Below are 20,265 nucleotides of genomic sequence, written 5' to 3'. Positions count from 1 at the left end.
CATTTTTCCCTCTTGCCAGACAGTCTTTGATGTTTTTGAAGATTCCATGTTCATGTCGTGCATTTCAGGAACAGTCTGTCACGAGTGCACTTGGGCCCTAAAAGGAAGGTTAAACTTTAGTAATTTACTTGTCATGCAGCCCTTCAAAATGTAATGTTTAATTTACCCTAATCCACTGGCAGTCAAATCACAAGATTACAGGTTTGATCTATTCGTATTTCACACATATTCAAAGAAAAACCCATTTTGCAGTGAGAGGCGTAAATGTTTGACTTTGCATCAGCCGCTGCTTCCCAGAGAGCCAGGATTAAAGAGGCGCTAACAGAATGAAGGGATTCTGGATGCACATTGCCTCAGGCAGATCGTGTCAGTTGCTCGAGAAGAGGAATATTTCCCTCCCTTTGCGGACCAGACGGCGTGAGCTTCCTCGAGGACTGGCGTAGGGTGACTGCCGCGAACCGCGTTTCAAATAATCTCCAATAATATCACCCTGGAAGCCGCAGCGGCAGCTTTAGCATTTAGCCGCCCCCTTTCGCCCCGCTGCCAGTCTCTGGCTCGTGATTGGCCCGCCTGGCGCGCCACACTGCAGCAGCTCCGCTCCTTCGGCTAAAGGGCACCCAGACAAAGACGGAGAGCCGATTATCTGTGTCTCATCCAGAGGCAGCACACGGCAGGCGCCTATTGTACAGCTTCAATGTGATGTTGGAGCCTTTCACAGGAGCCACAAAAGACTCGAGATTATTGAGATCTCCCTGATAGTATTGCAATTGTCACTGATATTAAGATATTGCAGGGAGTGCGAAATATCTGTGCAACCAACCTGCAAAACAAAGCAACTGTTTTGGAGTTACACTTTACTGCGCTTGATAAGGAACACCTGATAAGGGGAAAAACAGAGCTGAAGCACGCGGACTGATAAGAACTACTTTCTCCCCTTCCTTTTTTAAATGTTAGTTGTAATTAGTGAACGAGGCGCAGGATTCGATGCATCCGAACCGCAGACAACTACACCTGAAACCATCCGGGGAGAGGCCGCCGTCGGAGTCCGACCTTCATGTTAAAGCGGCTGAATAAACGATTCTTGAACTGCTACACGCCCCGCGTTATTGAGTGAAACATGTTTCACACCCAGTTAATTATGTGCAAAGCAGCACTTAAAAGCAGGAACTGCAGCGTTTAATTCGGAACTCGGACAATCAGCGCCGCTTTGATGAAAGTGTGTGTTGTTTAATGGTGATTTCAGCCCGGTGTCAGTTCTTTTATCACTCTCTGTGTATCACTTCCTCGGCTGGCACGTGTGATCTATATTAATTACCTTTTTTTGTCTCTATTTTTGAAACTCTTTTGCTGCTTTCTTCTTATTTTTACTGGCAAAAGCTCTGAGAAGCAGTAAGAGAAGAATACAGGGTTAGGCCATTACGCCATCAACGTAGACATTATTTTAAAGCGCCTATGCGACCACTGATGTAATTCCGGGCTTTAAAAACCATTTGTACATTTCCTATTCATTTCAGGTCACTGTCACCGATGTGTTGCAGCTTTGAAATTGGTTCTCTTTCATTGTTCAAAAAAAAAAAAATGAAATACAATTACAATAACAGTGCCTAGAGTGACTGAGATAACACGGTTTAGCGACACCGTCATGGCAAAGGGCCTTGCTCTCCTTTCGTCACATAAAACGGAAATTATTTCAGCTGGTTTGATCTTCCTCCATTTACATAATATCAGTGCGGCTGAGCAGCACGGGTGGGCACTTATCACTGATACTGCATTGTGTATTATTCTAATAATTAAAGGCAATAGCCACCCGGTAAGCATGCTTCATTTGGCGTGATTGAATGATTGGCACGTTCCGAACTAATACGGTTTTGGGTGAGCACGTAGACAAGGTGAAGGGAGTAATGATGTCGGGGGTCCACGTCGCAGACTGCGCCCGTGATAGAGTGACTCATTTCCTATTAGAGAGGCCTGATTCCACATGGCTTCCTTCTTGCGTAACGTCCCCGGCCCGCGTCTGTGCCGCTACGCCACTCCGACTGACACCTCTTAACCAAACACACCAAACGGAATAGACATAAACCCTCGCTCCTCATCAGCATTCAGAAGGAAACACGGGCATCACCCTGGCCCTGCTTTTCATGTAGGACAACAAAGACACCATTTGTACGCATCTAAAATGGATGCTTAAGAAGAAATAGGATTGCACATCAGAGCAAATCGTGCCCTGTGAGCTGTAACGGTGATTTGGCTATGGAGGGATCTGAGCTTGCTAGTTTGGTTTGCTGCACGTGACGTAGTTTGTAATTTCAGGTCATTTGACTGTTGAATTACACAGTGCCCTTCATTGTCTCAATACACAAAAAGGCCCCGATCTCGTTGACAGCTACAGAGTACTATCTTCAATGATAAAAACTATTTTATTTTGCACTTGTATTATGTCCTCTAGGTTTTTACCTTTGTTTTTTCTAATCTAGTAACATTTATATGATACTGTATATTGTTCTACACTGTATATATTTAATAACATTTGCTATAATATGCATATGGCATTTATATATATATGTGTGTGTGTATTTATGTATATATGTGAATGTATTCATGTTCATGTGTGTACATATGTGGGTATACTAACTGTCCATAATGCATATACCGATCTATATATTAATATTACACCGGTTTTTTTTTTTTATTATATGCTACTACTTTAAAATACTAACTTATTTAATACAGTAGTTATAGCTTGTTCCCTACTATTGGGTAAATTTTGCACTTTTTGCTATTTGCACTTCTGATTAAATGCCAAACTGCATTTTGTTGAATACGTACCTGTACTATGTGCAATGATAATAAAGTTGATTTTTTTTCTTTATCTAGAAAAGCAATAGTAACTAAATGATGGCATTCACTTGGCAGCAGTTACTAAGCAGATGAAAATGTTTCATATAAAATGTGCATTATTCAGCTTACACAATACACCTCACTTCAGAGTCCTGAAGGGTTCAATCTTGCCTGAGTACAGAATCCTGCTGATGTTATTTCCAGAAACACAATAACTTTGTTGAAAAATGTGGCTTATTGAAAAGGGTTTTGCTAAAACCTGGATATGTGCACTTAAAAGCCCCTGACAAAACCTACCTGGACCTGGCTCATATAGCGTTTATTTCAAAAGTAAAGTATTCTTGAATAAATTACACTAAATTTTCACTTAAGATGGGCTCAGACCACGAGAAGTCCTACCTAATTTTGAAATCAAGACGCAATCAAACTTGCATACTCTACTGGATTTCAAAATAACATCACAACACTGATGACAGTATAAATTTGAATAGATCAGTATTCAATTACTGAGCAAGATCAGGTGACATTGTTTGATTAGTGGCAGTAACGCACATGCAAGACACCAAGCAAACCAGAAGAGGAAGAAGCAGAAGAAAAACTTGCACTGTAACTTCAATTTTTTTTTTTTGCAGTGTGAAAAAAAAAAGCAAAATGAGAGTGGATGTGAAAATGCTCCAAGTCTAGACTTTTTCCTCTTGCTGGTTGTTGTGAAAGTAACGATGTAGATTCCCGGATCTCCTAATACGTAACTTACATTAACTGAGGCAATTCCGATTCTTCAAGAGGTTCGGGAGGTTTAAGAGCAGACCAGTAAACCCTCACATTACCAGATAATTTTGGCCGAACCTCTATATTGGGCGAGTCAGAACCGGATCCTTCGCCAACTGCTGGAAAGGGTGAATTTAGGGATCAGCTGGCCCGAAACTACTCTACTCTGAGCCCAGCGTTAAATGCAAAATCTGCTTCGCTAGGATTGTGTTGGCTTCGTTTGACTGAACAACAAAAAAAGAGAAACCTATTACTGTACATGAAAAATAAATCATTTAAATATGAGCCACATTTTACACTGTTATGGAGACATGTGACTTTTTAAAATATATATACTTCATCCAGGTACGGACTGCAAAGCCCAGGCACTGCAGTGGTAATAAGGGAAACAAAATGCCAAGCTAGAAGCAGAACTGGACAGCTGGTAAGGCAACAAAAGTACAGAACTTCTAGATTCCAGCGAAGAATGAAATTCACAACCCGATAACAGGCACAAAGATGGATTCAGAGACCCATCTGCCTCTGATGAGGGCCTACAGTGAGATGACACTTGTGTAGCTCTGGTATGGGGTCTAGTGCAAGCTGCTTCCTACACGAAATGAATAAGAGCATTCTTTTGTACCAGTGTTTCCTGTTAGCGTGAGGCGTAAATCTTAAGCTAAGTGTCCAAGATGTAGATCTATAGTACGTGAGCAGGGCTTACCCTCAGCTCTGCTGCCTGCAGTGTATGGCAGCAGGACTACCCCAGATCAGCATTGTGCCGTGTTCTCTGAGGACCTGCCCTGCTTCTACCTCTGAAAATAGCACAATAAGGAGGCCTGCTTGAAATAGTCCTGTATCACATCCTGCTATACCTCAGATTTATAAGCCAGGAGGCACGTATGAGCAGCTCCGGCGCGGTGAAGGTTCAAATGATGGACAGCGCTGACAGGCGTAATGATGTGTAAATTACAAGCGGGTCCACATCGCAGCGTTCTCCCCGGTGGTGAAAGAGCAAACTCATTTCATAAACACAATGATCGCTAAAATATTCATAACAAACAAGAAAATGGGGTCAGACTCCCTCCTCCTACCAGACCATTACATCTCCTTTGTGCACGTTAATTAAGTCAACAAATGGCTTATAAGATCACAGTGCCACTATACCGCCTATAGGTTCAGCCTTTCACATGTGCTTAGACAAATTAGGGGTTTTGTACAACAAAGACAGGAATTGTAATGGCATGCAGGGAAGACAATTTGTATTGAGGCTGATAGCGCACAGGGAGCAGTGATAAAGTGCTGTAATAAAATACAAACAAAAGCCAGAGAGACAGATGAGACGGGACTTACAGCTCGGAGAGTTGGAGGTGCTTGAAGAGCTGCCATGACAGAGTGGTGAGAGGATTCTTTGACAAGTTTCTGTAGAGGAGGGAAAAACAAAGAGAATGTTAAATTGAATTATTTTCTGTGAATTATTTTAGGTTTCTTGGTTGATGTCGTGTTCTGCTTTTGTAACGTTCCCTCACTTCTAGTTTTGATGCGCTTTAGTTTTCTGAAAACCAACATTTTTTTTCCCACCTCCTTTTGAGCTGAAATGAAATTTTCATTCTTTTCCGATTTTCTGCTAAGAGTTGAGTTTTCAGAGCCCTTCACATGTTGCGCTATTCATTGTGTTTTATTCAATTCTAAATCGATATCACTGGCTTTTATTTTATCTCCACTCAAACAGACTTTTTGGGAACGTATTGCCACGGCCCCTGCCTTTGCAACGTTCTCATTCTTTGTGTTAGTAGTTCTCTGTAGGCAGATGTGCAGCCCCTCATCGGTGATTGGCTAAGGCTCACCACCCCTCTTCAGTGGTTCATCACCTGTAATTGCTCCTGGCTCCTGTCTGCACCTCAGACTGGCTGGTGTGGATCCATGCAGTCAGGGGCAGCACCTTCATCAGGCAACACTATTTAAATGTCGTGCTGTCGTCATCCTGGTTGACTGTGATTTAGAGTGAGCAGTTCACCCTAGTGCCCATGTCTTGAGCTCTGTGCGACTATTTTGGGATCTGTGCTTGTTGTTCTTCGCCGTTTGTGAAGTGATTGTTTAGAACTCTGTGACCTGCCAGCGCTTGTTTCATGGCCTAAGAGCTGGGCCTCACATTTACATATATTCCACTCGTGACAGTAGTTTTTTGGACACATTTAAAAAAGGGTGTTGGTTTGGTTTATTTTAGAAAAGGACTATATTTAGTTCAGTGTAACTAGTTTCTTTTTTTTTTTTTTTTTAACCACACCATCCTGTCTAGCCTTAGCGCTGTGCTTTCTGTTTACACCACTTGATTATTTAAAACAATAAAACCTTCACTTAAACCATTCACATCTGGTTCAGTGTTGCTTCCCTGTGAGAGCTGGGTCGTTTCTAAAGAATTGAAAACTGAAAGCCCTACTTCACAGACACATTCTGATCCTTAACTAAATGCAAAACCCCATCGTCAGCAATTGCCGCCACAGGCTTTGCACATCTGGATTCAGGCAGTTAATCCCATTCTTCCTCGAAGATCTTCTCAACCCCCATTTGCGCCTGTGAACTGCCCTCCTCAGGTCCCTCCACAGCTGTTCCGTCGTGTTTATGTCTCAGCTTCAGACGAGCCACGGTCAGAGACTCGACCTGAAGTCACTCTGCACTGCGGAGCTGCATTAATCTTGCTCTGACTGACTGTGCTGCTGAGAAGCAGGATGCTGTCACCACCGTGCTTCACTGCAGGGATGGTATTAGCCAGGTGATGAGCAGTAGTTGGTGTTCAACAGTCAAAAGTCATTGCCGTTTGTCCCATAGTGATCAGTCTGCAGGCTGATCGTATGGGCGCCTTCTCAACGCTGGATAATTCATTCAGTTTGCACACATACATTCAAGTATTTTGATTATTTAAGCAACCACTGTGCACTTTGTGTGTATTTTGGAGTCGTGGCAAAAGATCTGAATACCTTTGCAAATTAGATAATTCAGTTTTTTATGTGCAGTTTGTCATTATGGGTTATTGAGAGTTGATTGATATGGAAATCAGCTTTATACATTTAATTTTCATTGTACGGTGCAATAAAAGTGTAACAAAATGAAGGAGTCTGAACACCTTCTGAAGTAATGGAACAAAAACTACATTTTCACAAAATGAAAAAAATAATAAAGAACGGGGTATGCAGGCCTGTATTAATGGATAAAAATGAGGCAAATGGCTATTTAGAAAAATAAATAAATAAAAAGGGAGCAGGCCTGGCTGTGTGGTGCTTCAGGGCTAAGCCAACTCAATAAAAGAAAGTTGACCGCTTTCAAGTCGAATAATTCAATTGACTTAAGGAACCCCTCTGGCGCAGGAAGCCACTAAATTCAATAGCAAACAGGCAGAGATTTACAAGTGATTTGACCAGAACTTTGAATCAGTTTAAATATGAACATCAGGCATCAGTATACACATTTATTAAATAATGCAACGTCTCTGCGAGAACATTAACGTGGCGGTTTGTCCTAAAGCTCAGATCAGACCCTACTGCCAGTCCACGCAGCATCGTGTACGAGCATTTCATGAGAGAAAAATACAAAGAGGCAGCCTTCTATCCGATCCTTTGTTTTCCTTCACGCAGACGACGGTGTCTTCACCTTGACAGCCGCTCGGTGACTCAAACACACTCAGCACTCTGTTGTTACTGTGAATATACAGCCTTATGTCACAGCTCCCAGTATCTATAAGGACAACAATGTGTCATCTATCCAGCCACGCTAAACGAAATGATACAGGATATGACAAAAGGTACTGTATTTATATGGAGGTGCGGGGATAAATGAAATGCTAGGCAGCAACAGAAAACATGTTGCATATCGAGATACAGCAAAAATTAACGTTAAATGTGTAAATTATTAATATATGTTTCATAAAATCTGGATGTTATTTTTAAGTGGGTGCTATGAGAAAAAAACTGAAATATTAAAATGTGTACAATAAACACAAACATTTAAATATTATAAAGTATAACCATATGACTTAACATCAACTTATTGTATCTTGTTTGAAAATGTTCAATTACGGACTAAATTCATGATCACACACAAAAACACACACAGACACAGTCCATAGTAAGTTAATTTGTATGGAAGACCTATTAGATACTCCTGTAACCAGACGTGTCACCATAGCAACAGCGAGCTAAGGATGTTGCGGGTCTGTCATATTTCCTGTGTTATCACACATGCAAACACGCACACGCACACATTTGCGGATACAAAAAAACCCAAAGAAGTGCGTCTGCATGAACAGAGACACACAATCACACGCACGCACACACACACACTAGTTAACCGTTGTCACCTTGAAATGTGTGCTGGTGTGAATGTGCTGGCTGCTCTGAAAACAGGGGATGTGAGAGAGAGAGAGAGAGAGAGAATATGTAAAGATACGGCATGAAATTTCACCTCCCAAAGAAAACCTGTGGTCCCAAAGGGATTGTATTATACACTGAAAGAATATATTACAGAGCAGGGGAGAGGGAGAGAGAGAGAGAGAGGGAGGGAGTGAAAAGGTGGGCGAGCGAACAGCAGCTCATTAGGTGATGTAGAGCAGGGCCGCTCAACACTCGTGTCAAATCACACACCCCAAAATAGGCACCCATTTAGACCACAGATCTCCAAATAGGCACACGTCAAGTGACTAAACTCTAAATAGACACACGTTAGACTAAAGATCCTCCAATGTGCATACGTTAAACCTCAGAACTCGAAGCAGAAGCATGGAAACAGACCATAGACCTGCAAATAGACATATGTCGGAGCACAGTCGATGCTGATGCTGATTTTATATCCAACAATTAAGCTGGGAATGCTGTCATGGATTCAAAGCTATAGCATACGACTGTTTACTACAGAAAAACGGACATGGGAACCCTAGACCTAACAGAGCCCAAGCAGCATTTAAAGCACAGCTCTTTTTGTGTCATAAAATACAGCGATCAGCCACAATATTAAAACCGCTGACAGGTGAAGTAAATAACATTGACAATCTTGTGACAATACAGTGCTCTGCTGGGAAACGTTTGGACCTGGCATTCGTGTGGATGTTACTTAGACATGTACCACCCACCTAGACAAGACCAGGCACCTCCACCCCATAGCAATGACACTCCTTGATGGCAGCAGTCGGTTTAGGAACAACTAAAAAAAAAACATGAAGAACAGCACAAGGTGTTGACTTGGCCTCCAAATTCACTAGATCCCAAACAAAAAAATTATCTGTGGGATGATCCACAGAGGCCCCTCCCCTCAACTCATAGGACCCAAAGGCCCCCACTAACAACAATTCTGTTGCCAGACACCACAGGACACCCTCAGAAGGCCCACGTCCATTCTCTGATGAGTCACAACTGTTTTGGAGGCACAAGGGAGACCTACACAATATTAGGACAGTGGTCATAATGTTGTGCCTGATACTAGAATTTATGTAGAATTTTGTGAGAATATTACTTTGTGATTAAATTCAGCCTTCTCTTCTTGTTAGTTAACTTTGCACCTGAATAGTTTGTTTAGTTGTCTTCCTGGTCCGATTATATTATATGAGAGATACTGTATATGAGGCAAACCACTTCAAGAATCCTGAATAAAAGTCTCTGCAGAAATGTTTCAATGCTAATAAGATGAACCCCGTCGCAAAATACCACTCACTTGTTTCATAACAGTCAAACAGGGAAAAATATCGACCAATACAGACACATTATGTGTTGATAACGCACGTGTTTTCCCTGTTTCTAGTCTCTAGCTAATTTGAGCTAAGCTAACTGGCCGCATTCAGCTGTATGCCCAACTCTCAGCAAGACATCTAATAAAGCACTTTCCGTAAATGCCCCTGTTGCTTTCATTTTACAACTCTTCCCTTCACCTTTCGCATGCGGTCCTGATATAATTCGCGGTAATAAAACGCTCATGGAAACACTCAAAACGTAACAGTGTAAAGTAATAAAAAAAAAAAAACGTGGCTGATAAATTAGATTTCTAAGAGCAAACTTTATCACCGACTCTGTTTATTCGCAAGCCCTTTGTTAATGTGTTGTGCTTGTTCTGCCCGTGCATGCTGATAAGTAAAGACAAGAGGAGAGGAGGAGTGCTGTCTGAGCGCAGAGTGAGACCTCCTTCACATCTCTGGCAGGAAGTGTTCCGTTTTTCAAAGGTCATCCCTCGCGTCTTGACAAGAAATGTCAGCTAAAATTGGATGGTTGGGGGTAAATGAATTAATAAATATATAAACAAATCAGCAAATAAGCCATCAAAGCCGACGGAATGCCAAAAGACAGGAGGTGAGGAGGGCCAAGTGGTGCGGAGAGGAGGGGAGGGGACGAATATTAAATTAAAAAATTAGCGACGTAGAAAATGAATCTATTTATAAAGCAGGCAGCTCTGAAGTATATACTGTACTATATGTATGCGGCAAGTATATACTGCCTGCATCGATATACATAAACATACACAAATAGACACGGGCCTGCATCACTGACAACCAAACTGTAATCGAGCCAGCATCAACATGTAGACAACAGCTTTTTAGTCTGAACCACAAATCATCTCCCCTCCTCAGACAACACTCATTTGAATAAGGAATTATAATTATGTGATTCACATGAAATTTTCATTAGGTTGGGGTAAAAAAAAAAAAAAAAAAAAAAGAAAAGAAAAAGAAGCGTTACAGCAGCGGCGGATGTGTCTAGGTGTTAATATTGATGACAGCGCTGGCTCCCCGAGCCAGAGGGCGACGGAGAGAATGCTAAACCAAACCTGGGTGTTTTGCTTCTCTGCAGAGGAGGTGCAACTCCTCCTCCCTCCTTCTTTAATAATTCTGTTTGGCACAGATGCCACTGGGAGGGCTTGGCCACTTGAGAGGGTTGGCTAATTAGTGCGACATTACTGGTAGCTACTGTCTGAGTGTGGGGGAGCGCTGCGGATTGACATTCAAGGACCGCGCGGAAGAGAACCAGACAGCCACTGTGTGAGGCGTCACAACAGATCAGCGGCACGGACGTGGGGAAATCTAGTTGTCATCTGTCATGCTGAGGTGGAGCTGCTGATATTTGCTGCAGCAACACTGACTAATTGCGTCCTTTTAATTCTTAATTTCTACAGCTTTTTCCCGAGGTCTTCTTCTTTAACTGCAAATAAAAAAGAAAGAACGAAAAGAATGACACCTAGCTTTAAAATATCATGGGTGTCAGTCTTAAAAGGAAGTTGTTTTTCTTCAGTGCTGAAACGCTGACATTTTAGAGAAGGGAGGGTGCTCTTGTGCGGCGGCCATGTGCCGTTTATGAAATAATGGTGCATTAGAAAGTAGGAGCACTTTGATCAAGGCCGTGTCTCGTCTCAAGCGTCACAGCAGGATGTTTTGGATTACTTAAAGCATATTTCGCACAAAACATACACAATGTACATAAAGCTGTATTATAAAACCACACATTAGCTCTCGTCCTCTGTCTGCACTCCTCCATGCACGACTTCCGCCAAGCACCCAGAAAGGCTCTACCTGGAAACGCTTTCTTTCAAGAGGACGTGAAAAAACCTGTGGCGTTCTTTCTCAGAGATGCCACGTGTTATTCTGATATGTCTGCATGTGTTATGTTGATCCCCTGCATTACACTTCAAAGGTATTTCCGCTTATCACCAAAGGCATTCAAGAAATTAATAGCATCCGTTACTTGCCGAGGCTGAACTTACTGTAACCCTGTGGTAGTCCTGCAGCTGGAAGGTTTACCTGTGAGGAGTCCACTCCACAGTGGAAAATACAGTTTTAAGATACCAATACGTGTAAGGCGTGCATTAGCCTACATCGCTCCAGTCACCTGCATGTCTTCGCCTGACAATGCTCAGAGTATATTTCACGCTTTTCATCCTTCTCAGTGTAACTATGCATCTCATGGTCCATTGGTCTATCCACCTCTGCAGCTTATACACTGCATAAAACCCACCTAAACGCACACTGTGACAGAGTACTGACTGTATGTTGATATGCATGTTGCACCAGAGCAGTCAAGCTATCATATATCCTAGCTTGCTTCAGCACCAGACTGGGGAAGACACGTGAATTTGACATTACGTTGCATCAATCAACAATTTACTGTCGAGTAATTTATCACTCCCGACCACAGGAATAATTACAGCCACAACTGCCTACTCAGTGAGTAGATGAGTGGATCAATAACTTTCTTATTTATTTTTCGATCAGCTCAGTAGGAAAATATGTCTTTTATCTGAAAGTAAGATCTGATGCCGCAGACACGGGCTAAAACATGTTGGCTTACCCGTGGCACGGTATTATTACACAGCTTCATTGATACAGTAAAAGGTGATGCAGCGACAGGCAGTGATTCATTAGCTCACTTTGAAAATCATCACTGGAGATCTTAAGAGATCTTAAACTGTAACTGTTCTCTCAGTTTTCTGCGATTTCCGCTCAGATGATTCTTGGGTGTCTATTTGTGCTGCACATCAGGAATAATGATAAAGGGAGGCACACCACAATATATCAATATGCGTTTCATGTCGAGTTTTTGATTCTCATTTTCTCACGTGTTAAGGTTGCCTCGTGTTCGCTTCTCCCACGCCATCTCTGGAGGCTTTTGGCTTTCTCTTTTGGTTAGTCCCACAGTATGTCTCTGTCTTGCACAAATCATATCATGAAATGTTGTTTAATGATGGTTAACATACTGCCAGGAACAATTAGTTCAATTACCGCTGAGCACTGGAGTCCAAGTGGGGCTGTAGTTCACTTACATGCTTTCCCCTAGGTCGGTCAATAACGATACTCTCAGGGAGGCTTTAACCTTTGACCCTTCGTTTACATTTAAATGGTAGCTACAACCTCAAAATCTGCTACAAGCCTCCCTCATGACTTGTTTTTAAAATTATAACAGAGGAGTGACAGGGCACACAGCTAACAAGCCATGGAAAGCTATCACAAACTCTACTAGTTTGTGGCTTCTCACGGGTGTAGTAAGTTGCTCGGCTGTTTATCAAGGTTAACTTCTTATAAAAAATACACGTTGAGACCAATATATATTTGTTAGAGCCCAATGAATAGGCTGAGAATGAAAGTTTTAAGTTCAAGCAGGCAGAAACAAGCTAAAGATAAAAATCTACGCATGATTATGAATTATTTGGCCAAACATCTGTGTGAATATCTAGCAGCAGCAGAATTCCTCTAAAGCCTTATGAGGCACATTAGCATGTAGCCTGAAATACTCTACTAATTACTCTAATACTATTTAAACATTTAAACTCTTTTATATGACTCCATGATTTATAATCCTGGGCTTCCTCTGAGAACAACAGTACAACTCCCTGCTTATGTCTTGAAGCTTCGTGTATTGTTTATTCTGCTTAAAACTACCAGTATGTTCACATGAGAATGTATATCCGATACGTACAGTATCTCTTTATGTTTATTCTAATACGATTCTGCGTAATCTTTTCTGTGGGATGATCTCCCTCTTTTTTCTTTTTTTTTCTTTTTACGTGGCTTCAAAGAGCCTTCAAACACATCTCTTATATTGTATGGACAACCTCTGCACATTAATGAAGTGATAAGTCACTTCATTAATGAGAAAGACATAAATGAAAAAAAAAATGGAATATTAATATAAAAATAATCACAAAATGGAGTAAGATTGTTAAACCAGAGGATGCCAATGTAAATTTGGAAATTGGGAACATAATGTCCCCAATATCCAAATTTGAGCTGAGTATACTGTACAGTGTAGTATAAAAGCACTATTGGCAGTTGTCAAAGATGGTTAGTCCAATCAGAACTAATGAAATGAGCTGCTGTGCTACCCAAGAGTTGGCATCACTGATTAAGATACATTTTTTTCACATTCCTTTGATCACTTGTCACTTTTGTGTGTTATGATTCCTGTACTAATATGACACGTTGTCAGTTGTCTTTAACCGTCAAGTCTTTGTAGGGAGCTATTTGTGTAGCTTCTTTCTGTGATCCAATGAGACTACATTAGTACACTGGTATAAATATTATGAACAACAATACCAATGTGCCACCTCACCTCCATCAGTGCCCCAAATCAGGTTTAACCTTACAGAGGACAAGTAAATATTCACTCTTTCTGATTCGTGCACTAAAACAATCCTTGAATATGCCTGGATGATTTTGGCTCAACACCGCAAACTGCAGTGCAGAGTCTGACGGGCTACTTGTCTCATTTGTTTACAGTAATTACCAAAATGTTCGGAAATCAATGAGGTAATGATTTATTAATGCCAAAAAATGGGAGGTAATTAAAAATGGAATCGTTTGCACAAAGTGAAGGAAGTCTGTCTTTTCACATCCCCCTCCCTAGTTAAACATTCAGCCCATGTAGTGTTCAGTCCTTAGACGAGAAGCAGCAGAGTGCAGCGCCAACAACAGTGTAGAGCCCTCGGAGAAGATTTTGGGGGCAAGCTCACAGGTGGAAAACACTCACCTGTCATACTTGGGAAATCTTCAGTTTCTGTCAGTCCTCTTGAGGTCGACTTTAGCTCATATATTTGGGGAGCATCCAGATCTGGATATTTATTTTCTATTTTAGACGCCCTGTCCTAGCATGACACCTTAGACAGGTCTACCACCACTTCACTATAAATGTACGACAGTAAATCCTTCATGTAAAAGAATACAGCACGTGATGTACTGACGGATGTGCTTCAGTGAGACAACACTTGTATAGTATTACTGATAAAGGAAGTGGAATCACCGGGCTTTTAATCTACGTCCTTAGGCGGTTCAATCACTGGAAATACAAAGAGAGAGAGTGAGTTCCATAAATTGTGTTAGAGGTACCGTATGGAATTCATTTCATCAAAACAGCCCAGGAGAAACTTCAAACAGCCACCACCACTTCATTAGAACCGAGAATATTATTCACCTCAAATCTGGATCAAACATAGGTAAGGCTGGCTCTGGGGGAGAGGGATAAAAATAGTCAATTCTTTAATCTCAGGAAAATCCTCCAGTCATGGTAGATGTGTGCATGTGCCGCAATAATCGCACTGCACAGTTCTTCACATGTGCTTTAAAACCTGTTTATTCCTCCTCCACACCCAACCTGGATAAATAACCTCAGAACTATATATCGAGGTACCACTAAACTCTCAGCTGTCTTAACAAGTCCAGCGACTTCACAGGGACAACACTGCTGATGACTAGCAGACGTTTACCATATTTATGATCATTTCAGTTAGCGTTTGGTAAACAGAAGGACAAAAAATAAAGTGTAACTGTGTTTTGCAAGTATTCGTGGACCAGAGAACTTGGTCCAAATTTGGTCCCAGTCGACTCATAAGTTGGTATCTCATAAGCTCATAAGCTCAGCTGCAGTCAGAATGCTTTAGAAATACTGGAAACGAGGAAAAACTAGACTGGCTCATTCCAAATGTGTGTTTCTGGAAGCAGTCAAGGAAGACTCACTGAACTTACTGTTCTATGAAACATCAACAAAACCAAAATACAGACAATTAGGGGTTCTGGTGGGCTGATTGGTTATGTCTGGACAGAACTAGGCTAACTGTTTCCCAATGGTTCAAGTCGTTGTTCTAACCACATACAGTATAAAGACGGACGGCGGAACAGCTCCTCAAAAGTGAAGCCAAAGCAAGTAGAGCTCCCCCTGGTGACTGGCTGCAGTATAGGTCATAAGCTCCACACTCATGTTAGTGGAAACAATTTTTTTCAAGGATAGTTTCAGTCATTTTAGGTAGTTATTATAATACTGTTGCATGTCCATGTGTCCATCGTTCTCAGAAGTTTCATTTTAGTTAGTTATTTGATGCCTTAGAAACAGGAAGTGACATCATGATCACTACAAGTTGCTACATCAACTACTCTGCGAAGCGGTCCCATAGGACCGTGAGAGTAGGAAAAAATTAATAAATAAATAAGTACAGTGTATAATTTCTTTCCCCTTGGACCTTTCCCCTTCCCCTGGTGGAGGTAGAGCAGAGTGCAGTATTAATTAAACGAAAGCACATCAATATTGGGTCATCGATATCACGGCTCCGCATGGCTCCACTCTTGGACCGTACTGCCCAAAGTCGCAAGATGGCGCTGCCCGTATCCCCGGAAAATAGCGCCAGTTTGGCCAATGCAAGGAAGTGGGGACGCATTGTCCATATTTATATACAGTCTATGGTCCTTAGCTAATCAAGCTGGAGGGCAGTAGCTTCATCTAATGAACAATACAGTTACAAGAATGACTTTGATCTTCCCCTTTAATTTCCCATGTTTCAACATGAAAAGTTAAGTAATCACCAGGGTCATTTGGATTTATTCACTGGACACCATGAATACAAGTATCCATTTATTGGTGACTGATAAGTTTGTGGCCTAAGATAAAATGTTACTCAGCGCATGGTATTTGCATGTGCAGGTCAACACATTTGGGAGAATATCCCAAAAGCCTTTGCTTTATTTGTGTTTTGGGTCGTTTAAAATGGGAAGTCAGCACTTTCTATGAGAATGGACAATACTATTTTTTCTGCAGTCATTCACTACCTCTGTCTCAAGGGCTTATCGCCCAAGGTGGTTCTTAAGGTCATGGCAGCGACACTAGCGGACTCTGCAGCGTCTTACAGCTGAATTCAAGAAGAAGAGGCTTCGTGGTCACAATTTGGATGATGATGATGATGATGTGATTGCTATTATGGACCACTCTCCGGAAATCAAAGACACCATAAATAAAAGCTACACAACTCTTTCTGGGCCACAAACGCATCAATCGACCCTCGGATTTGTCTTGACTGTTCAATAAAAATCCAAAATGTTCCAATTAAAACATCAGATAATTCAATTCAGTGTGGTTCGTCCTCTATGGTCAATCGTCTTCTGTACCAAATGTCATGCCAGTCAATAGTTTTTGAGTTATTTCAGTCTGAAATACCGCCCCGCTAAGTAGCAAGGGGCAAAAGGTTACCATAACATCTCCTGTGCATGAGGTCTTTCATTAAAAAACGCTATGCATTCATTCAGGGAAACATTGCTACCTGAATCATTCAATAATTAAGAAATGAGGAGTGTATTTTCAGCTCACTAACTGCTCCGTAAACAAAGGCCTTATGGTGACTCATAACCTTAATAACAGGCCTTGTATCTGTTACTTTCATTCCAGCAACAGCTGCAAATGACGAGGAATGATTACTTTTAATAAGGGTTTAATCCTGCCTTTTCAGTAGCTTTTTATGAATCCCGCTATCAGCATAATACCACCAACAAATTAGTCTCTCCATAGTGGCATTGTTTGGCAGATTCTAATCTCTAAACAGCAATTTTCCATGCTATTTCTGAATGGGTTCACAGAAAATGGCAGTAAGGTGAATGAAAATGGATGGAGGGGATGAAAAAGAGTATGAAAGAAATTAAGGAAGCCCATTAACCTAGGTTACCACTATGACGGTAAAGAAACGTGTAATATATTCCAGCAATATCATTTTGTGCGCGAGTAATTAATGCAAGACAATATTGTGCACAGTCATCCGTCTAAGTTACTGATTGCGAGGGAGAGATGTGAGTCAGTGTTCCAAGACACAGGAGAACGAAGCCTTTAAGCCATGATTTTGATTATTTCTCCAGATAGGGATGGAGTTGTTAATATAGACTGAGTAATGTAATGAAAATTGTCATCACTCTAATGAGACAAGCAGAAACAGAAGAGCCAGTGGGCTGACAGAACCGCCACAGGTAGACTTGAAGCTTTTAGCCGCAGTTCTGATCGCGTTTGTTAATTACGGAGATGAAAAATTGCAGCGAGCCTCAGACGAAATGCGACGCAAGAAAAAAAAACAAAAACGTCTTTGTACTTGGAGATAAACAGCGGGAAGAGACGCGGGAGTCTTCTGACGGCAAACCATGGGCTCAGGGTTCCCATGGAGAAAAGTTTGCTGCTTGTTCAGCTGAAGGTACACATTGCCAACCTGTTCTGGCCTGCTGCTTTATGAAATGCCTCTTGCTGAAATCGATAAAATGTTAGAGTTGATTAAAACACCAATAAAAGACACCCAGGAGTGTTTCTCTCCAGACAATGGTGAGAAACATTTTCGGCTTCTCTTCTGGCCTTGTTTCTCAGAGTGGCTTTCTAGCAAGCAAGCAAGACAACACAGCATGATTACACTAAATACAATGCATAATTGTTTGCTCTATTGTAAAGCACCAGCCTTTTTTTTTTTAAAGAAAGTAGTCACCCACTTGTTTGGATACAGGTATAATAGCACACTTAAATACTGTGACCAGGTACTTCTAGTCTAGTTTCCATCTTGAAAACAAAGTCCTGAAGGCAAATCGAGGAGAACTGAGGACAACGTGGCACCTTTCCCAAAAGCAAACCTCCACACATCCCTTGCTCTGATGATCCAGACAATATCCTGGACTGATCAAGGCATTCTTACAAGGTGCGCCTGCCACCAAATCCACAGCAGCTCTAGAAACCCGACTGGAGCGCAACATAGGGTTGCGGCTGTGCCCATTTGTTCTTGCCATGTCCCAAGGACTGGATTACACATTGCCACAGTTAATTAAAGCATTTCTGCTGAGTCCCAAGCCGTTGTCTGTCTGTGCCACACTGATTGTTTCTTCACCACCAATAACAGAGATAATAGCCTTGGGAGCAGCAGGAAAATGGACACAACCCTTAAAAGCACTGAAGGCTTTTGCAATCAAAGTTCTTACCATATAGATGTGCGGCTGGGGAATCCAGCGTCGCTGTCAGAAGCTGTAGGGTGAACTATTATAGAAATCCAAGTCTTCAGTGCAGACCCTGAAGTCCTAATGCACCTCCCCAGGAGGAAAGGCTTGAGAAAATCTAATTATGTTTACTTTAGCCATCAGAGGTTATTGGGTGTGGTCTGAAAGTGTCTCTCAAGCATTTTCCTCACTGGAGTTATGCTGTGTATACACTTTTATCACAAAGTGAAGATCTGGTATCCTATAATGGTGCACCTCATTAGGCATCTTATGGTTTAAAAGCATGTACAGTTTATCCAGTGTTAAGGTCTTACAAAATGGAGTGTGCAATTGTATTCATGCAAAACAAAAAAATTAAATAAAAGTAGCTACAGCACACTGAGATTGTTATAAGCAACAAGACTAAAGGTATTTGCACTTCTTTTAATCATCAGAAAAGTATTGTTATGCACAGAAACCTTGCACACCGAGTCCGTGATATTTCATTTTTCTATACATTGCAAAAGTTCGCAAAAAGAGACACAACAAACATTCTGTTGTCAGCCAGCGAAGAGGATTTTGCGACCTCTCACTTTTTCAAAGCTGAAACAGGAAAAAGTATAAAATGGATCTATCCGGTCCAAGGGGAAAGAAAATTCCACTTGCTGATAAAGGAGCTGCAAAAGTATCGCAGTTGTTTCCAGGTCTATTTCGGGATGTCAGTCATCCAGCTGGTCTTGATCAGTGGCCAGAACTTTGTGCTCAGTTTACCAGAAGTAATTTTGGATGACTACATTTGCATGTAATAAAAGGAAAACCCATTACGAAATGTTTTGGGGTTGGTAGTCATATTTACTTTTAAAAATGCGACAATTTTGGACAATAAATATAGACTTGGTGTGAGATAAGTGCAGCATGCTAACATGCTCGCATTTTGACTGGTACAATTTTTTTTTATATATATATATATAAATTGGCAGCTCAGGCTGATGATGAAGACGTATTTGGTCATAAACAAAGAGCACCAGACAAATTTAGACTCTGTCTTGGCACAGAATATACAATTTTAAAAATTAAAATGCAAATAAATGATACAGCGTTTCCGTGCCCAGTGTTACCGCTGCTAGCACTGGACTTACCTTTATCTACTTGGTTGCATTATGTTCAGCAATGCGTCATAATTTATATACTGATCAGGTGTTTTGTATGCAACATCTTAATATGCAAACTGTTGAAGGCATTATAATAGTTCACTCTGTAGTGGAGCACAAATGTGAGTAATATATGGAAATATCACTGTTATATTCCGTCACCACTGTATCCAGGACCACAAACTGTTTCCTCTTCTTTGGTAGTGAGCGTATTCTACAGCCAGACACCAATATTCAGCAGCCGGTTACAAATGATCCACTTTTCTGGCGTCTGTCATGTTGAAAAATGTGTCATCTTTTGTAAATTGGACATGAAAGCCTGTGAGGATTACGGTTCGTTTTATGATTTGTTTACATCATCAATAAACTATCCGCAGCTTTATCTCTAGTTATCTTAATGCACTAGAGAAGATTAATGCATGCCTCAGCCACCGAGGCTCGTGCTTCTATCGAGAATGTGATGCCACGCCATGCCAGTGGAACACACTGCCAACATAGCATACTGCCAGCACTCTGTAGTAATGGAGATGCTTTCATTAATTTCAAAGAAAAGCCTGCCTTCTATGGCTGTAGAGTAGCTTAGCCTCACAGTGTGCGTCTCAAGACACTGTTGTGCGTTGGTTACTGTGGAAACCAGGAGAGCAAATGGAGCAAACACTGAGATACACAGCCTTTTAATTAAATGTGTCAATTATAGGAGACAAAACGCTGATTCTGCCCATAAGAGACAGAAAGACTTACTATGAATAGGCTCTTACTCTTCACATAAAGGTTTGTGATGTACACAGCATGTTTTTTTTCTGAGGGTAG

General features: G+C 41.3%; 1 protein-coding gene across 1 annotated transcript in view; it reads right to left on the bottom strand.

Moving 5' to 3' along the window:
* ntrk3b (neurotrophic tyrosine kinase, receptor, type 3b) overlaps positions 1 to 20,265 on the bottom strand; it is a gene marked incomplete at its 5' end in the record, with an annotated part of 190,479 nt that overhangs the window by 104,384 nt on the left and 65,830 nt on the right. The window contains one exon of the mRNA XM_084541455.1: positions 4,939 to 5,007. Coding sequence (XP_084397581.1) covers positions 4,939 to 5,007 — 69 coding nt within the window. The remainder of the gene's footprint in view (positions 1 to 4,938; positions 5,008 to 20,265) is intronic.

This window comes from Chelon labrosus, assembly GCF_963514085.1.
Source record: "Chelon labrosus genome assembly, chromosome: 3".
NCBI classification, from domain to species: domain Eukaryota; kingdom Metazoa; phylum Chordata; class Actinopteri; order Mugiliformes; family Mugilidae; genus Chelon; species Chelon labrosus.
This window is presented reverse-complemented; position numbering and strand designations above follow the sequence as displayed.